General features: G+C 35.4%; 4 protein-coding genes across 4 annotated transcripts; all 4 read left to right on the top strand.

Annotated features, from left to right (window-relative positions):
* The first annotated feature begins 2,372 nt into the window (after positions 1-2,372).
* LOC149907626 (pancreatic lipase-related protein 2-like) lies at positions 2,373-4,099 on the top strand. The gene is made up of 4 exons (XM_090103371.1): positions 2,373-2,545; positions 2,828-3,222; positions 3,295-3,628; positions 4,042-4,099. Exons 1-4 carry the CDS (start codon positions 2,439-2,441, stop codon positions 4,085-4,087), a joined length of 882 nt encoding a protein of 293 aa, XP_089959497.1. The 5' UTR covers positions 2,373-2,438; the 3' UTR covers positions 4,088-4,099.
* Positions 4,100-6,458: 2,359 nt separating this feature from the next.
* Positions 6,459-8,766, top strand: LOC149907625 (pancreatic lipase-related protein 2-like). Its single transcript, XM_090103370.1, has 5 exons — positions 6,459-6,594; positions 6,960-7,146; positions 7,296-7,690; positions 7,981-8,314; positions 8,721-8,766. The coding sequence occupies exons 1-5, from the start codon at positions 6,558-6,560 to the stop codon at positions 8,764-8,766; spliced, it is 999 nt and encodes a 332-aa protein (XP_089959496.1). The 5' UTR covers positions 6,459-6,557.
* Positions 8,767-13,591: 4,825 nt separating this feature from the next.
* On the top strand, positions 13,592-16,139 carry LOC149907624 (lipase member I-like). The gene is made up of 4 exons (XM_090103369.1): positions 13,592-13,717; positions 14,707-14,893; positions 15,122-15,516; positions 15,802-16,139. Exons 1-4 carry the CDS (start codon positions 13,681-13,683, stop codon positions 16,137-16,139), a joined length of 957 nt encoding a protein of 318 aa, XP_089959495.1. The 5' UTR covers positions 13,592-13,680.
* A 4,815-nt stretch (positions 16,140-20,954) lies between these two features.
* LOC149907623 (pancreatic triacylglycerol lipase-like) lies at positions 20,955-24,513 on the top strand. Its single transcript, XM_090103368.1, has 5 exons — positions 20,955-21,089; positions 22,424-22,538; positions 23,041-23,429; positions 23,834-24,167; positions 24,374-24,513. Exons 1-5 carry the CDS (start codon positions 21,053-21,055, stop codon positions 24,417-24,419), a joined length of 921 nt encoding a protein of 306 aa, XP_089959494.1. The 5' UTR covers positions 20,955-21,052; the 3' UTR covers positions 24,420-24,513.
* Positions 24,514-26,129: the final 1,616 nt, after the last annotated feature.

The raw sequence follows: 26,129 nt of genomic DNA, 5'->3' as shown, positions 1-26,129 counted from the left end.
TTAAAAATAAAGTGATGAAGTCTGCAATTTTATTACTTGCTACCGTTACCTGTAAGTAAAGATCCATTTAATTTATAATATACTTATATTATAGAGTTTATTGAATATTTGTTAGTGCTTTTAGAATTTTACGAGATCGATTGATACTAGCATGTAGATTATAAACGTACTATAGGTTTTGACATTAATAAAATATATTTTTAACAGACTGTGTGTGTGTAGTGTGGATTTTTTCATCGATAACTCCGGAAGTTTCCATCCGATTGCCATGATTCTTTTTGGAAATTTTATAGATATGTTATTTGGTAATTCTTCAGCAATAACAACATAAGCTTCTGAAATATATGACAGGTAGAATAAATATTAATTTGAGGCTTTTTACAAAATTAATCAATTTTATAATTAATATATAATACATTTTAAATTAATAAAAACCTAAATGCGTTTAGGGTTTGTATTTTGAAAATAATGAGAATGAAAGATAAATTTAACAATTTAACGATATGTTACTTGTTGATAATAACTCCCACTCCTTTATATATCCCACTCGTTTAAACGAGTAATAGTTTTGAAAACCAATTAAGTCCCACTCCTTTATTATTAATTCCCACTCGTTTATTATTATGCGTTTTCAAAACCAATTGAGATGTAGCAATTCGTAAAAAATTTTGGGGTGGCATTTAAAAAAAGTAGTAGTGAATTAAAAAGGATCGACCACTTCCTTGTTAGAGCTGTTAATTGATTGAGCGTACAACTAAGTGGTCCTGGGTTCGATGCAGGGAAGGTCTGGCAGGGCACAGAGGTGGATGGTACAGAGGTACTTGTCCGTACAGAAAATCGATAAGTGAAACAAAAAAGTGTGGGGTACGGATGCATTTAAACACCTTAAATGCATCTGCCCCATATCCCACACGGGACTTCAAACTTTACATTTAAAAAGGATCGAAATTAGACTTGTTATTATTAGTAAATATCCTATTCATATAGTAGAGTACATTTTATTAAGAAATATTAAGGAGTTGCCGTTCGTTGCCTCAAAGAAGGGAATGAATTATGTTGTTATAAACTTTATAATATAATAATTGAAGTATAAGAATTTTTAATTAGTAAATAATTGTACTAAATAATTGTACGTACCTACTAAAGCGTATTTACAGAATAATTATTTTGTAACTAAAAAAAATATATCGCTTCCAATTCGACGGAATTAATTATTTAATGGAAACACATGACGTGATCTTTCAATAACAACAAGAATAATCAAAATCAGTTAGCCCAGTCGAAAGCTCTGAACCACTGAGGTAACAAACCAAAAAGTTTGGAAAATCCAAAAGTGCACGCCTCATAATTTTTTTTTAATAATTATTTATTATTTTTGTTTATTTAATAACAATTAAACCACATCGAATCAGACCCTGAAAAATGAAAGGGTTCTATTCCTGAGCATACTCAAGCGTAAGAGAAAAAAAAAGACTCGATTAGTAAAGTATTTCGGTCGCTATCGTGTTAACAAGAAAAAGGATCCGCACATACAGACACACGGACGTCCAAGACAGAACTTTTTAAAACTGTTTTTTAACTAGTTTAAATAACAAAAATGACATCAAAAATATCATGAATGTTAAAAATAGTGTTTTTTCTTAATATGTGTGTGTATGTATTATCTTACAAGTGCAATGTATGATACATAAAGACATTTTAAGTTTGAAAAATCAGATGTTTTGCGCGAAGTGACAGTAGTACCCACCTCAACGCTTCGCTTATGAGGCGTGCAAAAGAATACAATCGAAAACCTCCTCCTTTTTTTGAAATCAATTCAAAAAAATAACGACTTTCCCGCCACCTCAAAGAAAAAAATATACAAAAAGTTTTTTGTAATGATGATGATGACTTGATATTAAGAAATGTAATACTAATTATTACATTTCTTAATATCAAGTCATCATCAAGTTAACAAGAAAAACATTTGTTGTGAAACTGAGCAACCATTAAATTATTTGATATCCTAAAAATGTCTCTGCACATTAAACATAATACATATCATTTGAGATAAGATATAATATTATGTATTGAAAGTATATTATAATTATTTTAGTATTTATAATATCCTTGATATAGGCAAAGTCAATTGTACGCTACTGAAAATTAGTTCAGTCACCAAGAAAGGCGCTGATATTCTTAATAGCTATTCAAATACAAATTGTATTCTTGTTCTTGACATGTAATTAATTTTCCGTTTGCAAGTAAAAAGATATATTATTGGGCTAATTATGTAAATCGGCTACTACTGACAATTAAAAACTGTTAACACTGCTGATGGTGTCAATGCTAGAGAATACTTAATAATTGTTCTATTTGCAGTGTGTACGTGTAGCGTTATCCCCACTATCCCCGGGGACAATAGCCACTATGTGGAAGGAGAAAGCCGCTACATCTGGATGCCTGATGGTGAAGGTATTCCTCGCCTCGTAGACCTTCAAGCTGAGGAGGAACCTGACATGAGCAGAAATGCTGGATCTCGGAATGAATACTGGCTGTTTACAAGGTAAAAAAAATATTTATTTAAACTATATTAATCAAATATTTACATTATAAATTATAAAATAGTCCTTTAAGTTCTCAATTTCACTGTGCATGTAAAGCACGTCTTGGCTGGAATTGGCCCAGATTACGGACAACGTGGAAAATTTCTCCACAGAAAATCAGCGTCAAATAGTAGCATGTGACTGCTACTGTATTTCGTACCGCGAACCATCAATCTTTTCTCATTCCCTATTTTAAGAAGCAACATATTTGCAGACTTTTAAACATCAAACTATTTTTCTAGGAACAACCGTAACAACCGTCAAGTTCTGGTACACAATAACGCTAATTCTGTGCGTAACTCTAATTACCGTAGTAACAGACAAACCAAAGTTGTCGTTCACGGATGGAACAGCAACGGAAATTCAGAAATAAATCCTTTGATTACTTCGGCATATCTTGATGTAGCCGATGTTAATGTTATCGTCGTTGACTGGAGAAATGCTGCTAGTGGCGCTTACACCACCTCTGTGCGTGATGTTCCAAGCGTTGGCCAACATCTTGGACAATTCTTACAATTTGTTATTAACACAGTCGGAGGAAATTGGAACAACTTCCATCTAATTGGCTTCAGTTTGGGAGCACATATTGTTGGGAATGCTGGACGTACCGTAGGAGGCCGTCCTGTTCGTGTCACAGGTAAATTATGGGCTAAATATTGAAAAATTATGTTTTTTTTACTTCAAATGTTATTTAATAAACAATTTGTAGGTCTCGATCCTGCTGGCCCTCAATGGGGCGGTAACTCGCGCGCTCTGAACAGTCGCGACGGTGTATATGTTGAAGCTATCCACACCGACGGTGGACTACTCGGAATCTTCGACCCAATCGCTGATGCGGATTTCTATCCTAACGGTGGAAGAAACGCACAACCTGGATGTGCTGTCAGTACTTGCTCCCACAGCCGCGCCTACGAACTTTTTGCCGCTAGTGTTAGATACAACAACTTCAACGGCAGACGGTGCGCTAACCTAAATGAAGCAAGGAACAACAGATGCACCGGTGCTAATCTTCGCATGGGAAATCGTGACCTAAATAAGCGCGGGTTGGTTTTTTCTTTAATTAAAATCAGACATTATGAACTGCCATTTCTCCAGCAATATTTTCAATCAATTATGCAATATTTATTTGAAATATTTTTCACGGGGGAACCTAATATGATAAATTAATTTTAAAATATTCAAACTTTGTTAACAATTATTAATTATGTACTTGAATAGTAGGTATTGCTTGGATTTTTCAATAGTTAATTGATTTAAATTGGTCATTCCATTCAGTATAGGTATATTATGAAATCCGAAATACCTACTTTGTACCTATTAAAGACAGAATGTTTTTTTGTTTTTTCGCGATTTTTTTTTCCAATAGCTACCTAGCCTACATATTTTATTAAAGTTAGACTTGTTAAATTTGTGTTTCTGGAAAATATATTTAATAATTATTTTGTGTCTATTTCAGAACTGGACTTTACGGTTTAACAACTGGACGTTCCTGGCCGTTCTAAGGAAACTTATTGCTATTCAACTGGACCAGTAATGTCGTCTCAAAAAGTATAATGTTGAAAAAAGATCAATGTTTATTTATAAGTTAAATAAATTGTTGACGATATGTGTTGCTTCTTCATTCATCTTTAATTTCTGAATATACTGATGATATCATTATAAAATAATAGTAGAGAGTAAGTATATTGAAACAACCTAAGGAGACAACGTGCTTTACTGATAGCCACATTATAAAGCTATACAGTAGTGAGGTGCTACTTAGCCTATATTAATATTTTTGTGCGAACCGATTAAATAAAAGGACAAGATATTTCAACAAATACGGTAATAAGATCATTGACTCTTGAGGCAATTCGTAGATAGAGAAAGTTAATTTTCCAAGTATAAATATTAATACTTTTTGAAGATGATCTGACCGACCGACCGACCTAAAAATGAAAAAAAAATTTTACTTAAAATAAAATTTTACTTAAATTGTATCAGTTTAAGAACCGATTATAGTATTAATGAATATAATATGGAAGAAGAAAATCAAAGGAAAGTTGTCGCGTAAAAACCTGTTTTAATATGTCCATTTTATTATGTAAAATTTAAATGTAATATTGCAGATAATTAAAAGAGCAAATATGGAGTTTCTGGCTGGTTCTTCTCCATAGATACTGCTTTCCGGGTTGCGGTCGGTGGTATGACTTTTCAAGTGCTTCAAGAAGAAGTCCAATTGAATAAATAGATGTTTGTCTTATGCATTTTTTTGACGTGACAACGTCTTATAATTCGATAGAGCCGCCTGCACGCACGAAAAAACATGACTCATGCGGCGTTACCTCGCTCTGAGGCGTTCCATGTAAGGCTTGAAGTGCGAGCGAGAGCGCGGAACGAACGACAAAGAAGCAAAATCGGACGTTGTCACGTTCAACTATATCGACAGTAAACCGACTTTACAGACAACCAATTTTTTCATATTAAATGCTATTTTGCATTACTTTAGGCCATAACGCATTTAGTACACCTACGCATTCGTATGCGGCAGCGAGTTTCTGCGGAACTACTGCGTAGCGAAATATATGCGGAACGTTAATACACAGCAATGTTTTCGCAACTTTTTCGCAATGATATACCATTGTAATTTTCGACGACTGCAGGTGCAGACGTAATTTTTGTACATGCTTTTAAATTCTGCGTGTCCAATTGCATAATACGGGATAATCTCGAATAGAATGCAAAAAATAATTCAGTATTTTCGGCATCCATGGTGCGAAAATCTGTCCTCACCGACAGATCGCGAGCTGATGCATTGCGATGCGAAACATCACTAGCGAAACGTATGCGTCTGTGTAATGGCCATTTCGCAGGTCCTTGCGAAACAATACTGACAAGGACGCAACTATTTCATCTAATTCTATGTGCTAGAGTGAGACATATCATATGCGAAAATCTGCCATACTACTTACAGATTTTTCGCTGTTTCGCTTCCGCATACATTCGTATATTCGCGTAGGTGTAGGTAAGTACTAAAGGCGTAAACTAGGTATACACTCAAACTCAATACAGTCTGAAGATAAAGAATTCCGAAGAATTCCAAAGACCCATTCATTATAATTATCTAGCTGTCATCAAATCATTATATCTTATAATCAAGAAAAATAATCTCATTATTTACCCTTTACTCGCTGCTTGGTCTACGTGATGGTGGAGAAACGTTTGGAGTCTTGAAATATTTTATGAGTCTATCATTGTAATCTCTGCTGTTTTATTTTACTCTCAGACTGCGAAAGAAGGAACCGCTGAACGTATTTTGACTTGTGAGGTGTGATTGTAATTATCAGACTTGTGGTTATGACATAGGCTACTTAAATAAACTTTTTGGTTTTTAAACAATAATTCCCTATTTCATTTGTTTATTTTATGATATTCATGCAAAAGTAGCATGACTCAAAATGCAAAAGGAATCGTGCAATGCGTTCAGTTCAATTTACAAAATTTCATATCCTGCGAATACACAAAGTACAAAATTTCATTTCCTGCGAATAATTGTTCATTAGTTACTAAAAATAAAATTCTAAAATTGATTATCATACTCTAAGTGAATTAAAAAAATATTCGAGGTCAAAAGTAAAAAAATAAAATGATTTAAATTGTTTTGGTGAAAATCGTGCAATAGGTTTGCACGATTTTCACCAAAACAATTTTATTTTAAACATTGGCCTTGAATTTTTTCCAAGTACTGTAATTATAGGAAATATTTTGTCTTCCGTTAGTTTTGAACATTTTTACCAATTTACGCCTGGATACTTGGTACCGTGTGAGCGAACCATTAGCAAAAAAATCATAAGCTTAATCCAATTAGTATCGTTAGCGGATTCGTTTCTGCCATTTGTCTAGAGGCATGGAATGATAAGAAAACAACGATAATTCGGAGATAGTCTTAATTATAAAAATCGATTGCTCTGTCTGCAGTGCCGTCTTAAGAAAATGAAGTTTCTAGTGATATTGTCGTCACTAGTTGCACGTGAGTAAACATTTTTACTTCAAACATATTTTCCTCTATATTGCTTTAGTTATTTTAAACGTTTCAATATTTTCATTCCTGTTTTAATATTTATTAAATCAATTTTTGTAAGTCAAATTTTAATTTACAGCAACAACAAGAGAGTCTCCTTAATAGTGTCCTGTTTACAGTTTAACCCTTTCGGAACCGAAAATTAAAACGCTTATTTTATGCTCTATCTTTAATGGGTCAGTGATAAAATTCATTCACATTCGAATCACATGACCTGTATGACAGACTCTATTGTAGCGACACCTAAGCGATTTAGGAATTCAGTTTTGAATAAAATGCACATGCACATTCATTATCCTTTTCAATGTTTTCAGTGTGTGCTGGTCACGCCATCCCCACCATACCAGGGGACAACAGTCACTATGTAGAGGGAGTGAGCCGCTACGTGTGGATACCTGACGGTGAGGGAGTCCCCCGCCTTGTTGATCTTGAAGAACCAGCGGATGAAAGTTCTTTGGACGCAAGGAATGGGGCTGACAACGAGTACTGGCTTTTTACCAGGTAACTATTTTCTATTAAATGAAAGAGGCCTAGAACACTTAAGTTCGTGCAAAAGTCTATTAATTTTACAATTTACCCAAGAAAATCAAGGTTGATCACAATGAATATTACTTGAATAATTTAGTGAATGTATCTTCTTTTTATTTCAGACGTAATCCAAACAATCACCAACTTCTAAGAATCAATGACAATAACTCCGTAAGAAACTCTAACTACGACGGGAACCGCCCTCTTATGGTGATTGTTCACGGATGGAAAGCCGATGGAAACACTGCTCTCAATCCCCTTATCCGAGATGCCTTACTTCACGTTGGTGACAATAACGTCATTGTAATGGACTGGCGCAGAGCAGCTAGCAGTGCTTACACCACTTCTGTTAGAGATGTGCCAAGCGTGGGCCAACATCTTGGAAATTTCGTGCAGTGGTTAATTAACAATCACGGTGGAAATTGGAACAACGTACACTTAATTGGCTTCAGTTTGGGTGCTCACATTATTGGCAATGCCGGACGTATCGTTCGTGGTCAGATTGGGCGCATTACAGGTACGATATCTGTAATTTATGTTATTGTTGGTCTGATCGACCACATGATATAAGAATTATGGGTAGTACTTTTGATGATCGAAATTATTTTTTTTCTTATTGCATGCTATGCCTTCAAGCCACACCTCCGGGCCCGTCGGAGTGGGGAGCGTGAGGTTTTTCGTTACACAATTTCTGGATTCGGTCCCCGCGCTCAAGGCCCGCGATAGAAGCTATGCAATAGCTTAAGAAATAATGTAACCTGATATGACCTAAATAATAAAAATAACGTTCTTAATTTTTAAATTCAGGTCTGGATCCAGCTGGTCCCCAATGGAGCGATAACCCCAATGTCTTGAATCGCAATGATGGTGTATATGTCGAAAACATCCACACCGATGGTGGTCTCTTGGGCATCTTCGACCCAATCGGTGACGCTGACTTCTATCCCAATGGTGGTACCAACCGCCAACCTGGCTGCTCTCTCAGCAGCTGCTCCCACGGCCGTGCCTTTGAATTTTTCGCTTCTAGCATTAGATACAACGGATTCAATGGAAGTCGATGCGCCAATCTCGACGAGGCACGAAACAATAAATGTACCGGCATCAACTTACGTATGGGCAACACTGACTTCAGTAAGCGAGGGTAAGTTCAACTTCATGTTACTATAATCCTAATTCTCTAATACGACGAAACTTACAAAGATGGATGTTACTGTTATTTTGATAAAGATGTAAGCACGTTCAATGCAGTTACGATCTTGAATATTACACGTATTACCATACTAGCGGTCCGCCCCGGCTTCGCCCGTGGTACATGTTTACGTTTTCTCTACATAAGAACCATCCTCGTACTTCAAGGAATATAATAAAAAAAGAATTATCGAAATCGGTTCAGCCGTTCTCGAGTTATGCGCTTACCAACACATTTTGCGATTCATTTTTATGCATAAGATTACCTTATTATACCATTTTTTAAATATTTTTTTTTTCGTTACAAATATTCATAGAAAAGATATCATATATAAATTCGGTTCTTTTTGATATTTCAGGAGTGGACTATACGGCCTTTCAACTGGTTCCGAATGGCCTTTCTAAAAAAATCATTTAGGTATGCTGGATTTTGGGAACATGATGGCAGGAGATATTATCAGTACCTAATACTTAAAAAGTTTAAATAGATAGACAATGACTATTTTAATTATTTTATTTATTAATAAATTATTTCCTAAAATTTGCGTTGTTTTAATTTTTTACACATTATGAAAAACTAGCTTTCCGCCCGCGGCTTCGCCCGCTTTGTCTAAAACTTAATAAACTATAATATACTAAATCCTTCCTCTTGAATCACTCTATCTATTTATAAAAACCGCATCAAAATCCGTTGCGTAGTTTAAATGATTTAAGCATACATATGGACATAGGGACAGAGAAAGCGACTTTGTTTTATACTATGTAGTGATGATACCTTTTTTTATCTTGTCATATTCAGATTGCTTTTTTATGATCAATAAAAAAATAATATAATCTTCTCTGGTTTAAATTAATTAATGTTATTATAAAATTATTATCAGTTTGTTTTTAAGTTTGCCTTTAAGCAACGTTGTTTTAAGAGAGGGACAAAAGATTTAATTTTGAAAATTAGATTATAGAAAAGATAATTTGTTAATAGAAAAATAGGAAGGGTACTGGGTAGCGATAACTTTCGTTAAGATAAAACATAATATATTTAGCAATATATAAAAAAATGTTGTGTGGTTTTATGAAACCACGGTAAAAGTGAAACTTAGGCACAAAATTATCGTATTTGTACGATAATGACTCCGAACACTGCTTTATACCTACTCGGCAGCCGACCGTCACGCGACATGCGCTACACGGACCAAAAAGTTTGAGACGATGTAATAAAAGTTTCACTTTAAAATAATAGTAGAGAGTATATTGAAACAACCTAAGTAGACAACGTGCTTTACTGATAGCCATATTAGCTATACAGTAGTGAGGTGCTACTTAGCCTATATTAATAGTTTTGTGCGAACCGATTAAATAAAAGGACAAGATATTTCAACAAATACGTTAAGTAATAAGATCATTGACTCATTTTGAGGCAATTCGTAGATAGAGAAAGTTAATTTTCCAAGTATAAATATTAATTCTTATTGAAGATAACCTGACAGACCGACCGACCTAAAAATGAAGTTATTTTACTTAAATTGTATCGGTTTAAGAACCTATTATAGGTAGTAAATGAATATATGGGCGGATGGCCATATTCATCAGAATCACCCATATCTTCAGTAAATTATAATGTTGGTGGAAACAAATGAATCATCAATGTTACAAACAAATGTTATGTAATCGTACAAATCTATGCACTAATAATTAGGGGATCACTTGATCAATCGCTTTTAATTAGTTTCGTTACAACAATGCACAAGATTACTCGGAACAATAGCGATTCGTCGCAAACGTGGTGCTCTAGCCGTTCTTCGTTTGTAACCAAGCAACGTCTGCAGCCGACCATCGACGCGACGCTCCGCCAGATCGACAGTTGTCAAATCTCGTTCCGATGTAATTCTCATCAGCCAGTAATACTTCTACCAGCCAGTAATACTCCTACACGGCCATTCTGACTATCGACCGTCCTCGGGCGCATCAAATTGCAGTCCTGTAACAATAACACAATCCATCGGACGGGTATCTGTCAATATCTACCCGCTCGCCCATCCTGACAAGCTAATACGTCGTCGTCGTCTACGTCTACTACGTAATATTACGGTCATACAACAATAATTGTCTCAGAATGAAAAAGCGTGTGTTCTTTCGACCACTCATGGACCGGACGGCACCTTTTTCTACTCACACAACAAACAATACACACTTTATCGGCATGTCCTATCCTTAGGACCAATTTTACACAGTATCATTTGGACCGGACGGGTGTGTCCTTTCGACCATGTGCATGGACCGGACGACACTGTCCTTTCGACCAAAGAACACTTATGGTTGAATCGGATAAATGTGTCACTTCGACCAGCCGCTATCAGCTGCATGGCCCGGACGACATTCCCTTCAACCACCTTCACACACCACATTACTCGATAACTGTTCTCACTCAACGTGCCAACATAGTTAAGTAGACTTCATGCAAACAATGCTTACAGATTACTCATAAGTTACGAATCGTCTTTCTCTGCATGAATTTCGACCAATTTTCGACAATTCATGGTCAATGATATCACGATCTCAGATGTTATGTCACGCCACGCTTTATTGGGATCGTTTTAGATAATCGTTAGCAAACTTTTCAAAGTGCGCATCTACCTTCTACTCTCTACTTGCCCGTAAGATACCCAAGATCACTGCGCACAGTATCTGGCAACTTACTAAGATAGCTCTATTTTATCAAAAAAAAAAGCAAGATGATCCGCTTTCAAACAAAAAGGGGACTGACTCACCGGATTACGGCCTCAAGATGCCACTCGACAGTCGTTGTTCGTAGACATTAACCTCTTATTTTGTAGTAGCTATAGCCTCCTTTTTAACCGACATCATCCTCTTTCGTTACAATTTGTTGCTACGTGTCCAGCTTGACCGCATATGTAGCAGGTTACGGTCGCAATTTTCTCGGGAGAACGTGTTGCAGTTAACGGATTTTGCTGTTTAGTTATTCTAGAAAAATCTTCTCGAAGACGCTTTTTACAGTCGGCTTGCCGGTATCCGGGGATTCCACAAAAATGACATTTATCAGGAACTCTTGCGTGTACAATGCAATATTTCATCAAAGTAGTCTTGAAATAATTTTGGTTTACAAAATCTGGCCATTAAATTTTGTTTTACAGTCTCCCATGTGAGCTCATTCAAATTTATCTTTGTCAAGCAAGAGGCGGCGCAGCCTTTCATTGCATTGGTAAGAGCCACAAGTAAATCTACGCCCTTTAAATTTTTAGTCAGTACTATAAACTCTGTAATCTTACACCAACGTTCTTCATCTACGTCTATATCTTAAGGATTAAACTCAACGAGTTTCACTGGACTAGACTGAGCGCTAGCAGTTACCATCGGCGATTGCGTCGTCGCTAACATCCGAGTAAGTAAGACTTCCATATTGCTTAGCAATTTCATGGCGCTATTTTCGTCAGATGGTTGATATTCCTCGGTCAGTAGCGCTTGGTAATCCCACTTCTGATATGGGCGGATGGCCATATTCATCAGAATCACCCATATCTTCAGTAAATTATAATGTTGGTGGAAACAAATGAATCATCAATGTTACAAACAAATGTTATGTAATCGTACAAATCTATGCACTAATAATTAGGGGATCACTTGATCAATCGCTTTTAATTAGTTTCGTTACAACAATGCACAAGATTACTCGGAACAATAGCGATTCGTCGCAAACGTGGTGCTCTAGCCGTTCTTCGTTTGTAACCAAGCAACGTCTGCAGCCGACCATCGACGCGACGCTCCGCCAGATCGACAGTTGTCAAATCTCGTTCCGATGTAATTCTCATCAGCCAGTAATACTTCTACCAGCCAGTAATACTCCTACAAATATATTATAAAATATGGAAGAAGAAAATCAACGGAAAGTTGTCCCGTAAAAACCTGTTTTAATATGTCCATTTTATTATGTAAAATTTAAATGTAATATTGCAGATAATTAAAAGAGCAAATATGGAGTTTCTGGCTGGTTCTTCTCCATAGATGCTGCTTTCCGGGTCGGTGGTAAATGTTAAAACTTTTATGACGTTTCAAAAGTGCTTCAAGAAGAATTAGTCTAATTGAATAAATAGATAAATAAATAAATAAATAAATATTATAGGACATTATTACACAAATCGACCTTGTCCCACAGTAAGCTCAGTTAAGGCTTGTGTTGTGGGTACTAGGCGACGATAAATATAATATTTAATAAATACATATAAAGATAATAACACCCAGACCCAAGAACAAATAATTGAGTTCATCACACAAATATTTGCCCTGACCGGGGATCGAACCCGGGACCGTCGGCTCAGTAGGCAGTTACTTTACCACTGCGCCAACCGCGTCGTCAGATGTTTGTCTTATGCATTTTTTTTCATATTAAATGCTTTTTTGCATTACTTTAGGCCATTAACTATGTATACAGTCTGAAGATAAAGAATTCCAAAGAATTCCAAAAACCCATTAATTATAATTAAATATCTAGCTGTCATCAAATCATTATATCTTATAATCAAGAAAAATAATCTCACTATCTACCTATTACTCGCGCCTTGGTCTACGTGATGGTGGAGAAACGTCAGTCTTGAAATATTTTATGAGTATATCATTGTAATCTCTGCTGTTTTATTTTACTCTCAGACTGCGAAAGAAGAAACCGCTGAACGTATTTTGACTTATGAGGTGTGATTGTAATTATCAGAATTGTGGTTATGACATAGGCTACTTAAATAAACTTTTTTGTTTTAAAAGAATAATTCCCTTTTTCATTTGTTGATTTTATGATATTCATGCAAAAGTAGCATGACTCAAAATGCAAAAGGAATCGTGCAATGCGTTCAGTTCAATTTACAAAATTTCATATCCTGCGAATACACAAAGTACAAAATTTCATTTCCTGCGAATAATTGTTCATTACTAAAAATAAAATACTAAAATTGATTGTCATTCGCTACGTGAATTAAAAAAATATTCGAGGTCGAAAGTAAAAAAATAAAATGATAAATTGTTTTGGTGAAAATCGTGCAAACCTATATTTTAAACATTGGCCATGAATTTCTTCCAAGTACTGTAATTATAGTAAATATTTTGTCTTCCGTTAGTTTTGAACATTTTTACCAATTTACGTCTGGATACTTGGTACTGTGCGAGCGAACCATTAGCAAAAAAAATCATAATTAATCCAATTAGTATCGTTAGCGGATTCGTTTCTGCCATGGAATGATAAGAAAACAACGATAATTCGGAGATAGTCTTAATTATAAAAATCGATTGCTCTGTCTGCAGTGCCGTCTTAAGAAAATGAAGTTTCTAGTGATATTGTCGTCACTAGTTGCACGTGAGTAAACATTTTTACTTCAAACATATTTTCCTCTATATTGCTTTAGTTTTTTTTTAAACGTTTGAATATTTTCATTCCTGTTTTAATATTTATTCAATCAATGTTTGTAAGTCACTGTTAGATTAATTTCTCATCGCTCACTTAGTAATTCTATAAACCCCATTAATTAGTTTTGTCACTTAAAATTTTAATTTATAGTAACAACAAGAGAGATCTCTTAATAGTGTCCTGTTTAACCATTCCGGAACCAAAACCTAAAACGCTTATATTATGCTCTATCTTTTAGTCCGGGATACATCGCCCATTTTTGCAAGTGATTACTATCAAGCTAATTTTTCGTGAGTAGCTTTATTTTGATGAGATACCCAATAATTTCATGTACGAAACTCTCGATTGTGGTAGCTACCAGAGGAAACAAGGATAAAATATTTTGATTTGATGGTTCTCAAATATTAATTACCAACTGAATGTTTTTTTTTGTTCAATCTCAAGATAATTATCTAAATTATTAGAAAAAATATTTGTCCTACAAAATCTATGGTTTGATCAAAGAGTCCCCCTTTCCAATGTGTATAGATAACGAAGTCATCATAAATGATTACTAACCAGCTGATTTTTTTATTTTCACTTATTTAATACTTGTATTATTCAAAGGACATATTGTCCTACAAATTGCGTAATAAATATTTGAGAACCGTCAAATCAAAAATTTTTATCCTTGTTTCCTCTGGTAGCTACCACAATCGAGAGTTTCGTACATGAAATTATTGGGCATCTCATCAAAATAAAGCTACTCACGAAAAATTAGCTTGATAGTAATCACTTGCAAAAATGGACGATGTATCCCGGACTATTTAATGGCTCAGTGATAACATTCATTCACATTCGAATCACATGACCTGTATGACAGACTCTAGGATTTAGGAATTCGGTTTTGAATAAAATGCACAAAGCCAGGTATTCATAATCCTTTTTAATGTTTTCAGTGTGTGCTGGTCACGCCATCCCCACCATACCAGAGGACAACAGTCACTATGTAGAGGGAGAGAGCCGCTACGTGTGGATAACCGATGGTGAGGGAGTCCCCCGCCTTGTTGATCTTGAAGAACCCGCTGATGAAAGTTCTTTGGACGCAAGGAATGGGGCTGACAACGAGTACTGGCTTTTTACCAGGTAATTATTTACTCATACGTAACCAAATATAAATTAAAGATGCCTAAAACACCGTTCGTGCAAAAGTGAATTTTAAAATATATCTGTTCTAATCGATTAAGGCATCGCGAACATAAATACGATATGAGAAAAAGCATCATATGAAGTAGTTTTGCCTTAGAACATCAACCTAGATTATGATGAATATTACTTGAATAATTCAGTGAATGTATTTTCATTTTATTTCAGACGTAATCCAAACAATCACCAACTTCTGAGAATAAACGACGACAACTCCGTAAGGAACTCTAACTACGACAGGGACCGCCCTCTTATAGTTATTGTTCACGGATGGTCCAGTAGTGGAAACTCCCCTCTCAATCCTCTTATCCGAGATGCCTTACTGCACGATGGTGATAATAACGTTATTACATTGGATTGGAGCATAGTAGCCAGTAGTCCATACACTACTTCTGTGAGAAATGTGCCCAGCGTGGGCCAACATCTTGGCAACTTCGTGCAGTGGTTAATCAACAATCACGGTGGCAATTGGAACAACGTACACTTAATTGGCGCTAGTTTGGGTGCTCACGTTATTGGCAATGCAGGACGTACCGTTCGTGGCCGTATTGCGCGCATTTCGGGTACGATATCTATAATTAATTATATTGTTGGTCTGATCGACTATAATATGATATAAGAATACCATTAAAACAGTCCTTGTAAAATTCTCGCAACCAACCACATAACATTCTTGAGTGACCAAATCAATTGAGATCTTTTATATTTTAAATGAATAAAGCAATAAACTACTAGTTTAATTTTAATATTTTAATTTATTTTTCATTACGTAATTAGATTGTTTTAATTTATTTTTCATTACGTAATGGCCTAGAATCAATAAAAATTAACTTGATTTTAAATTTAAGGTCTGGATCCAGCTGGTCCTCAATGGAGCGATAGCCCTAATGCCTTGAACCGCAATGATGGCGTATATGTCGAGTGCATCCACACCGATGGTGGTCTCTTGGGCATCTTGGACCCGATCTGTGGCGCTAATTTCTATCCCAATGGTGGTACCAATCGCCAACCTGGCTGCTCTCTCAGTCTCTGCTCCCACGACCGTGCATATGAACTGTTCGCAGCCAGCGTAAGATACAATGCTTTCATTGGAAGACAATGCGTCGATCTGAACGAGGCACGCAACAATAGCTGCACCGGCAGTAATTTACCTATGGGCAACACTGACTTTAGCAAGCGAGGGTAAGGTCAACTTCATGTTACTAGAATCGTTACTCTCATACGATGATATCTACCAACAAAGATTATTTATTGATTTTTACATAAAGACGTTCAATGCAGATACGATTTTGTATATTTCTTGTTTTACTTCATCATTTAATAAAAAAAATCGATTATATCTTCAAATATTTAGAAAATATATCATACATTCATTCAATTCTTTTTTTATATTTCAGAAGTGGACTATACGGCCTGTCAACTGGTTCCGAATGGCCTTTCTAAAAAAATCATTTATACTGGAATTTGGGAACATGACACGAGGACGGAGGAACACACACATCATACAACATATTAACAGTACCTACTTAATAAGTGTAAAAAGATAAACAATACCGTTTTAATTATTATATTTATTTGTAAATAAATTATTAGATACGTAAAACTTGTGTTACGTTTTAATTTTTGACACATTATGAAAAATACCTTTTTTTTATCTTGTCATATTCAGATTGATTTTTTGAATTTTTGTTTTATGATTCATAAAATTATCATTATTGGAAGTCCGCAGTTTATGTCTAAAATTGTATGGGATAATTTACCATCTGTTTACGTTGACGACACTAAAATCCCTTTCAGTCAGTCTGTTAAAAACCTAGGTGTCCATATAGATTCTACACTTTCCTGGCATGAGCACATGAAACATGTTAGTAAAAAGTTATTTGCGGCATACCACTCCCTTAAGCGATTACGAAACTTTCTTCCGATTCCGACCAAAATTTTGCTAGCGCAATCACTCTTTCTTCCCATCCTCGACTACGCTGATGTCAGTTTCTGTGACCTAACTGGAATCCAGCTTGACAAGCTTGAGCGATTTCAGAACTTGTGCATCCGTTTTATCTTTGGATTGCGCAAGTTTGACCACGTCTCCGCTTATCGTCACAGGCTGAAATGGCTGCCTATCAGATATCGCCGGGATGCTCATGTGCTGCATCTATTGTTTGGAATTTTATTCGATCCCAGAACCCCGCCCTATTTAAAAAATAATTTTGAATACGCTCGTAATCATGGGTTGAATTTGAGATCGAACGATACTTGCCTCCTTAATGTACCTATACATAAAACAAAATTTGTTAACACCTCATTCACTGTCAAAGCTATTAGACTATGGAATCAATTACCAATAGCCATACGCAAAGCTAGATCCATTGATGTTTTCAAAAACATGCTCTTTGATTACCACATGTCCTTAATTAAGTGATGACTTTATATATATTCTTTCTCTTATCTGTATTTATTTATTTTATTTTATATTATATATATTATTTTCTTTATTGTTGTAAATTATGTATTATTTATATTCCTACTTTCTTAGTATTACTATATTATTATTATATATATTGCTTTGGTATGCACCACCTACTTTTATTCTTTCTTTGTTACTGTTTTCCTTGGTTGGGTTACCTGGAAGAGATGGCTCTGTAGCCATAAGGTCGCCTATTGTGCAATTTGATGTATATTTTACTTAATGTTATTTCATTATTTTGGTGTGTACAATAAAGCTTTCATTCATTCATTCATTCATTCATAATCCTTACTGGTTTTTTATTAATTATGTCACCAAATTGTAATCAGTGTTTAGTACTTTTAGAATTATACCAAATCAATAGATACTAGCGCGTAGATTGTAGAGTATAGACGCACTTACTTGTTTTTACTTAAAAAGAAAATATTATATTTTTAACAGACGTTCCCAAAAAGGATGGAGTTTTTCAATTGGTCCTGTGTGTTTTTTTTTTAATAAGTGCTCAATTTTTGTTACTCTCTTGGTTTCCAATCCTATTGACGAGATTCTTTTTGGAAATTTTATAGATTTTTTTTGTTAATAATTAAATATATGATAGGTAGGTACTGGTAGGTATAAACTATCGAGGAAGGCTATATTTCATCATGCTAAGACCAACAGGAGCAATGCGGATAAAAACACGGGGCACAGCTAGTAGATAGATAAGTAGAAAGATATAATACCTGAAGATTTACAGCTTTTTATTATTACCAAGTTGTTGTCCAAGTGGTAAGAGCAGTGGTGGCTCAGTGGTGAGACCTCGGACTCCGAATACATAAGTCCAGGGTTCGAGAAACGTTCGCCTTCCTCGGTACGTTGGCTCGAGAATTCTTATAAGCTATGCGTCAATACAATTTATACGTAATATTTTATCACAGGAGAACCTATGATAAATCTATACTTTACTTATAATATTATAAAGAGGAAAGGTTTGTATGTATGTATGATTTCACGCATAAACTACTGGACCGATTTTGATAAAATTTGGCACAGACAATCTTTAGACCCTGAGAAAGAACATAGGCTACCTTTTATTGCGAAATATGTACCACGGGCGAAGCCGGGGCGGACCGCTAGTATAGTATAACCTCCTGATATAATCATAGATCACGCCATAAAAGTTTGATTATATAAGTAATCCAATTTTGTTGATAATTATTTCTGTACTTGATATTAATTGAATGAAATCGGACATTTCATTTAAAATCTATTACGAAATCCGTATTATGTATTATAAGTAAATAGAAAATATATACAATATATTTTTTGTTTTGTCGAAATTTTTTCTTTTCCAATAGAAAGTTTCCTAACATGAAAGATACAATATTTTAATTTTATTAAAGTTGTTGAAGATATGTGTATAATTTAATAATTATAAGATAATACAATTCATTTCACGCAAATAGACTCTCTCGAGCAAATTTGTAATTTATTGAGATAGTAACGTTTATCTGTACTATATATTTTTTTAGGATTTTAAATATGATGATTTCTCTGAAAATAACATGATTTAGAAACATGAATTTCGGACTATGGCCCCTTAACTTTGCGAAGACACATTTATACTCTTTGATGATAACAAATAAATACTGTATATTTTTCTTGAATTTTAATGATTTATTTTAATAAAATAAAATCGAATAAACAAACAACTTCTAATTTTGAAACGATAAGTAAAAATTATTAATTACTGTTCACTATTTAAATGATAGAATGTGCTATAAATTGTTATTTATTGAATATAAATGAAACGATTTTCAAAGATTCAATCCTGTAAACTAACTTCGGAGAAATAGGTTGAGTAAGTTCTGAATTTTTTTTATTATAACAAGCATATAACAGTCTTCCCGTGACCACGCTCACTGTAAATTGTTCGGTATATTTAACACATATGATGCTTTACGGATAAATAATATGATACTGGAGACGATTTACGTTAATTTGTTCATATTTATCATAGCTGTACACAGGTAGAGTAAACGGTAGAGTAGAGTGGTAGAGTACTAACTATCCTACTTACTGTTCTAATGTAGACATCTATTACTAGAGTAGAGAACTAAAATTTGGCAGAGTAGAGTGGCTAACACCGTGCGCAAGTAATTCTACCACTTTCCTGCCTCTTAACGCTATTTTGCATTCTTTTGTAAGATATAAACTATACAGTCTGAAGATAAAGAATTCCTGAATTCCATAGACCCATTCATTATAATTATCAAGCTGTCATCAAATCAATTATAGACATTATATAATTAAGATAAATAATCTCATTAAGCCTAACTGCCTTTTATCGACGGCTTGTCTACGTGAATGGCGGCGAAACGATTTTTTATGTATAATTTTATACCTACATTTTTTTACTGCAATATCTAGCTTAAGGTTAGAGTTAAGACCAAAGAAATGGTATGGCATATATATATTAGTAAACATAAGTTTAATCTACTGTTGAAGTAACAGGCCTTACTGTAATTTATTTTTATGCGCATTATTATATTCGGAGTCTTAAAATATTTTATCAGTCTGTCATTGTAATAATCCTTACTGAACTGCGAAAGACTACTGAACGTATTTTGACTTTAGAGGTGTGATTGTAATCATCAAAATAATTGTGGTAATAAATAAATATTTCAGGACAATTTTCACACTCCTCACGATCACAGCTGATAAACATACATATATAATTTTTCAATTATTATTGGGTGGGAATCGAACCCACGAACTCTGGCTTGGAAGGTAGGATCACCAAGCCAACAGGGCAGTTAGTAGTAATGACATAGGCTAACAGTCGAAATTTTTGTTTTATTTGGTTTGGTTTGTTAAGGTTTATGATATTCATATAAAAGAACTTACTCCATGACGTGGCGGTATTGCCATGACGCGACTTGAAATTTTACTCTCAACACGCCTAAAGAAGTTTCACTTCAAAAATGTAGCGTTTGAAATAATAAGTGTAATAAGTAGTAAGTACATAGGTAGGTATTATGTTTTTGTGGTAATTCTTAATGCCTGGACTATTTTGACAGATAATTTATTTTTCTTTTTTGTTTAATTTGAATATACACCTAATCTTAGCGACTAAAGCTGTCTTAAGTACAAAATTTCATATCCAGCTGAAAAGTAGTGAAACAGTCGTCAAAACCTCAAAGTCTTACTAAAAATAAAATACCAAAGAAATGATAGGCATTTCTTTGCGTGAATTAAAAAAAAATATTCGAGGTCAAAGGTTTTACCTTTGAAAAAACGATAAAATAAAACGTTTTGGTGAAAATCGTGAAAACCTATTTTTAAACATTTGCCACGATTTTTTTTCCAAGTACTGGAATAACGGAAAATATTTTATTTTTACTTTCATTACTTTTGAACACTTTTAACAATTTACGGCTGGGTAGAAATATATATGTCTCATGTGAGCGAACCGTTTGCAAAAAGTCATAAGATTAAGCCAATTAGTATCGATAGCGGATTCTCTTCTTTATTGTTTCTGCCATTCGTCTATAGGCCATGGAATGATAAGATAACAAAGATAATTCGGAGATAGTCTTAATTATAAAAATCGATTGCTCTGTCTGCAGTGCCGTCTTTTAAATGCCGTCGTCATAATGAAGTTTCTAGTGATATTGTCCGCCCTAGTTGCACGTGAGTAAACATTTTTACTTCAAACGTATGTATCTCTATATTTCTCTCTTTTCATTAACTCTTCACTTTATCTGAGTGTGCTGCGAAGTAAGTTTTGGTATCTGAAATATTTGACAAAAATCTTTTTTCTGACAGTTAAATCACTACATAGTATAAAACAAAGTCGCTTTCTCTGTCCCTCTATGTATGCTTAAATCTTTAAAACTACGCAACGGATTTTAATGCGGTTTTTAATAGATAGAGTAATTCAAGAGGAAGGTTATAGTACATATATAATTTATTATATTTTAAGACAAAGCGGGCGAAGCTAGTTATCTAGTTTAGCTATAAATTACCTGTAATTATGCTATTTGTTGCCTGAAATAAACAAATAAATAAAAAGGACTCACTGAAAACGCAAAACTATTCGTAACGTTACAAGTGAACGTTAATATCAGCTGTCAGAATTTGACCAGTTTAAACCATCTTTTCCCTAATAGAAAGCTTAATAATCTAGAAGTATTGATATATATTTTATTTATTATGATGTTTCTAAAATGATAATATAAGCAAACAGCGTAAACCCGTCAAAATATTATGTGATAAGGTATCAAAAAATCCGATTCATATATTTGATAATTAATCACCGCACCTTAAAAAACCATTATTATGCTGAAAATAAGAAACGTTAATGCCTGAAAATTTAAAAAAAATTGACCACAATACTCAGCTTTTCCTTCATTTTTAACCATTAATAAACCTATTTAATTAATTATGTGGAATTTATAATACGAGCGATTAAAAAAAACTTAGTGATTATCTATATTTCCGCACGCGTCTCCACCCCGTTTCTGGGTCTTCAGCTACCAGCACAAAAAAATTTAATTGTAGCAGTATTTGCGTGAACTAGTAAAAACATCCATCCATCCTCAGAAACATTCGCATTTATAATATTAGTAGGAGGATAACAGTTTCTACTCGTATAACTTCAGCAGTATGAATTTGAGTAAGAGACAAATCAATCAAACAAACGACGAATATTTTTTAATAATAAAATACGGAATGAGCGTACTAAAAGTGAGTTGTGATAAAAAATTTCAGTAATTTAAACTTTGCGCCTAAGTTACTATGTGAGCGACTAAATATATACGGTCGAATTGAGAACCACGATCAATTAATTACCCGGTAACGAAACATTCTCCTTTTTTTGAAGTCGGTTAAAATTACAGAGAGGGCAATTTAAATTTGACAGTTATAGACAGAGACGATTATTCAATTGAGGTAACGTATTGACGTAAGTGTATACGTACTTTTATTTATATTTTTTTTTACAAAAGTTGTTTTAATGGTTTCAGTGTGTGCTGGTGACGCCATCCCCACCATGCCACGGGGGAACAGTCACTATGTAGAGGGTGAAAGTTCTTTGGACGCAAGGAATGGGGCTAACAATGAGTACTGGCTTTTCACCAGGTAATTATTTACTTAAGTAAGAAATCTAGATATAAAGAAGAAGTATTACTTTAAGTAATTAAATTTAAATTCATAAAAGGCTTTAAGATCGTGCAAAAGTCAATTGATTTTTATTTTATTACTTTTGCACTGCGTCTCCTTGTCCACCAGGTTGTCTGGAAGACTGAAGAGATCGCTGTCTGAGCGATAAGAACGCCTGTTGTGCTCTTTTATTAAGTATTGTAAAATTTGTAATGTGTCCTTACTTGCACTTCTCTCTGTGGTGCACAATAAAGTATTTTTGTTTGTTTGTTTGATTGATTTTACAATTTATCTGCTATAATCGATTAAATAAAACATCGCGAAGAAACATACATATTATCTAGAGCAAAAAGTTTTACGACATGAGACAAAACGTCATATGAAGTGATCACAAAGTAAATACATTCACTGAATGATTCAAGTAATATTACTTGAATACTATTCAATACTTTTTTTCTTTTTTTTCTACTTTTTATTACAGACGTAATCCAAACAATCACCAACTTCTGAGAATTAACGACAACGACTCCGTGAGGAACTCTAACTACGACAGGGACCGCCCTCTTACGGTTGTTGTTCACGGATGGAACGGCAATGGAAACTCCGCACGTCTTGCCATTGATGCATTGCTACACGAGGGTGACAATAACGTTATTTCACTAGATTGGAGCATAGTAGCCAGTAGTCCATACACCACTGCTGTAAGAAATGTGCCCAGCGTGGGCCAACATCTTGGCAACTTCGTGCAATGGTTAATCAACAATCACGGTGGCAATTGGAACAACGTACACTTAATTGGCGCTAGTTTGGGTGCTCACGTTATTGGCAATGCAGGACGTACCGTTCGTGGCCGTATTGCACGCATTTCGGGTACGATATATCTATAAATAATTATATTGTTGGACAGATCAACTATAATAAGATATAAAAATCGCATAAAAAAACAATACTTGTAAAAAATTCTCGCAACCATCCACATAACATTCCTGGAAGAGATCGCTACTTAGCGATAAGGCCACCGTTTGTACACATTATTTCCTATTAGCTGTACTTTGTGTGTCTCTATTTCTTTTGTGTGTGCAATAAATAATTAAATAAATAAATAAAATAAATAAATAACATTCTTTAGTGACCATATCAATTGAGAGCAATCTTCTATATTTTAAATGAATAAACTATTACTTGCATTAAAATATTAAATTAGATTGTTTTAATTTATTTTTCATTACTTATGCCTAGATTAAATAAAAATAAACTTGATTTTGAAATTTCAGGTTTGGATCCAGCTGGTCCCCAATGGAGCGATAACTCCAATGCCTTGAACCGGAATGATGCCGTATATGTCGAATGCATCCACACCGATGGTGGTCTCCAGGGTATCTTCGACCCGATCGGTGACGCTAATTTCTATCCCAATGGTGGTACCAACCGCCAGCCTGGCTGCTCTCTCAGCAGCTGCTCCCACGTCCGTGCATATGAACTGTTCGCAGCAAGCGTAAGATACAATAATTTCATTGGAAGACGATGCGCCGATCTGAACGAGGCACGCAACAATAGCTGCACTGGAGCTAACTTCCTTATGGGCAACACTGACTTCAGTAAGCGAGGGTAAGTTTAACTTCGCTTGACGAAATCCTGATTCTGATAGTTTCCAGGATGAATGTTATTGTTGTTTAGACGATAAAGACGACATACTCAATGCAGATACGATTTTGTCTGTTGCAACTTGCACGTGTTACTTTATTTCATAACTTAAACAAATCTTATAGAAAAGGTATCATAATATCTTAAATCAATTCTTTTTTATATTTCAGAAGTGGACTATACGGCCTTTCAACTGGTTCCGAATGGCCTTTCTAAAAAATCATTTATGCTGGATTTTGGGACTATAGTGATAGGAGATATTAACAGTACCTAATACTAATTGTGCCAAAAAATTAAAAACGATAAAACAATGACCTTTTTAATTGTTATATTTCCAAATAAATTATTACCTAAACTTGTATTATTTTTTAATTTCTGACACATTATGTTTTCTTGTCATGTTGCATCCGGACTCTCGCAAGTAAATGTGGGGCAATGTGTTGCATGAGCCTTAGCAGGTCCAGGTCAGCAAGCTACGAGTATTACACATACTCTCGATCTATAGTTGCGTGTTATAAGATGGTGAAAATGTGGGGCAATGTGTTGCATGAGCCTTAGCAGGTCCAGGTCAGCAAGCTACGAGTATTACACATACTCTCGATCTATAGTTGCGTGTTATAAGATGGTGGTGATTGAAGTGACAACGTTAGACTACTAAGCATGAGTCATGACTCTATGCGCCTAGCTATTTTCGGAATAACTTTCAGTAAGGTGAAGGCTTGGCGGTCAGTTTGGACATAGCGAAAGCCTTTGATCGGGTTTGGCACAAAGCGCTCTTAGCAAAACTTCCATGCTATGGGCTTCCCGAGAGACTTTGCCAGTGGGTAGCCAGTTTTCTCACAGAGCGTAGCATGAGTGTCGTTATCGACGGTTCTTGCTCCGACCCTAAGCCTGTGAATGCTGGTGTCCCACAAGGTTGCGTTCTGTCTCCCACTCTGTTCCTTCTGCATATCAATGATATGCTGCTCAACAGCAGCATTCATTGTTATGCGGACGACAGCACTGGTGATGCAGTTTACACCGGCCGTAGCAATGTCCCTCAGGATCGCGTCATTGAGTACCGGAACAACCTCGTGTCTGAAATTGAGGCTTCTTTAGACGAAGTTTCTAATTGGGGTCGACTAAACTTAGTCGAATTCAACCCGAAGAAGACACAGGTTTGCGCGTTTACCGCTAAAAAGCTTCCCTTCGATGTAACCCCTATTTTTCAGGGCACTCCTCTATCAGCCACAGCTAGTATTGGTATTCTCGGTCTCGAAATCTCGAGTAACGTGCAGTTTTCCTGTCATTTGGAAGGCAAAGCCAAGTTGGCTTCTCAGAAACTTGGTGTGCTCTGTAGAGCGGGACAGTATTTCACGTCACGCCATCGCCTCAATCTTTATAAGGCGCAAGTCAGGCCGCACATGGAATACTGTTCCCATCTCTGAGCCGGAGCACCCCAACAATACCTCCTTCCATTTGACCGCATTCAAAGGAGAGCTGTACGACTCGTTGGCGAACCGAGTCTCACCGATCGGCTTGATACTCTGGCATTGCGAAGAGATATCGCTTCCTTATGCGTTCTCTACCGCATTTACTATGGGGAGTGCTCTGAGGAATTGTTTGGAACATTACCCACCGCTGAGTTCCATTACCGCACAGCCCGCCATAAACAGAAATACCACCCTCACCACCTTGACTGCTGGCGGTCGACAACTGTGCGCTTTAAACGAAGCTTCTTTCCGCGCACAACCGTCTTATGGAACCAGCTTCCTAGTACGGTATTCCCGAATGGTTACAATCTGGGGACCTTTAAGAAGAGAGCGTATTCTTTCCTAAAAGGCCGGCAACACACTTCCAATGTCCCTGGCGTTGTGGGTGCTTATGGGCGACGCTGAACGCTTACCATCAGGCGTCGCGTCTGCTCTGTTGCCTCCTCTCTCATAA

This window comes from Colias eurytheme, chromosome 6, assembly GCF_061535395.1.
Source record: "Colias eurytheme isolate Ceu_HAF_F1 chromosome 6, ilColEury1 Martin Lab GWU primary, whole genome shotgun sequence".
NCBI lineage: Eukaryota > Metazoa > Arthropoda > Insecta > Lepidoptera > Pieridae > Colias > Colias eurytheme.
Note: the sequence above shows the minus strand (reverse complement) of the source record. Positions and strands in the feature narration are given on the sequence as shown.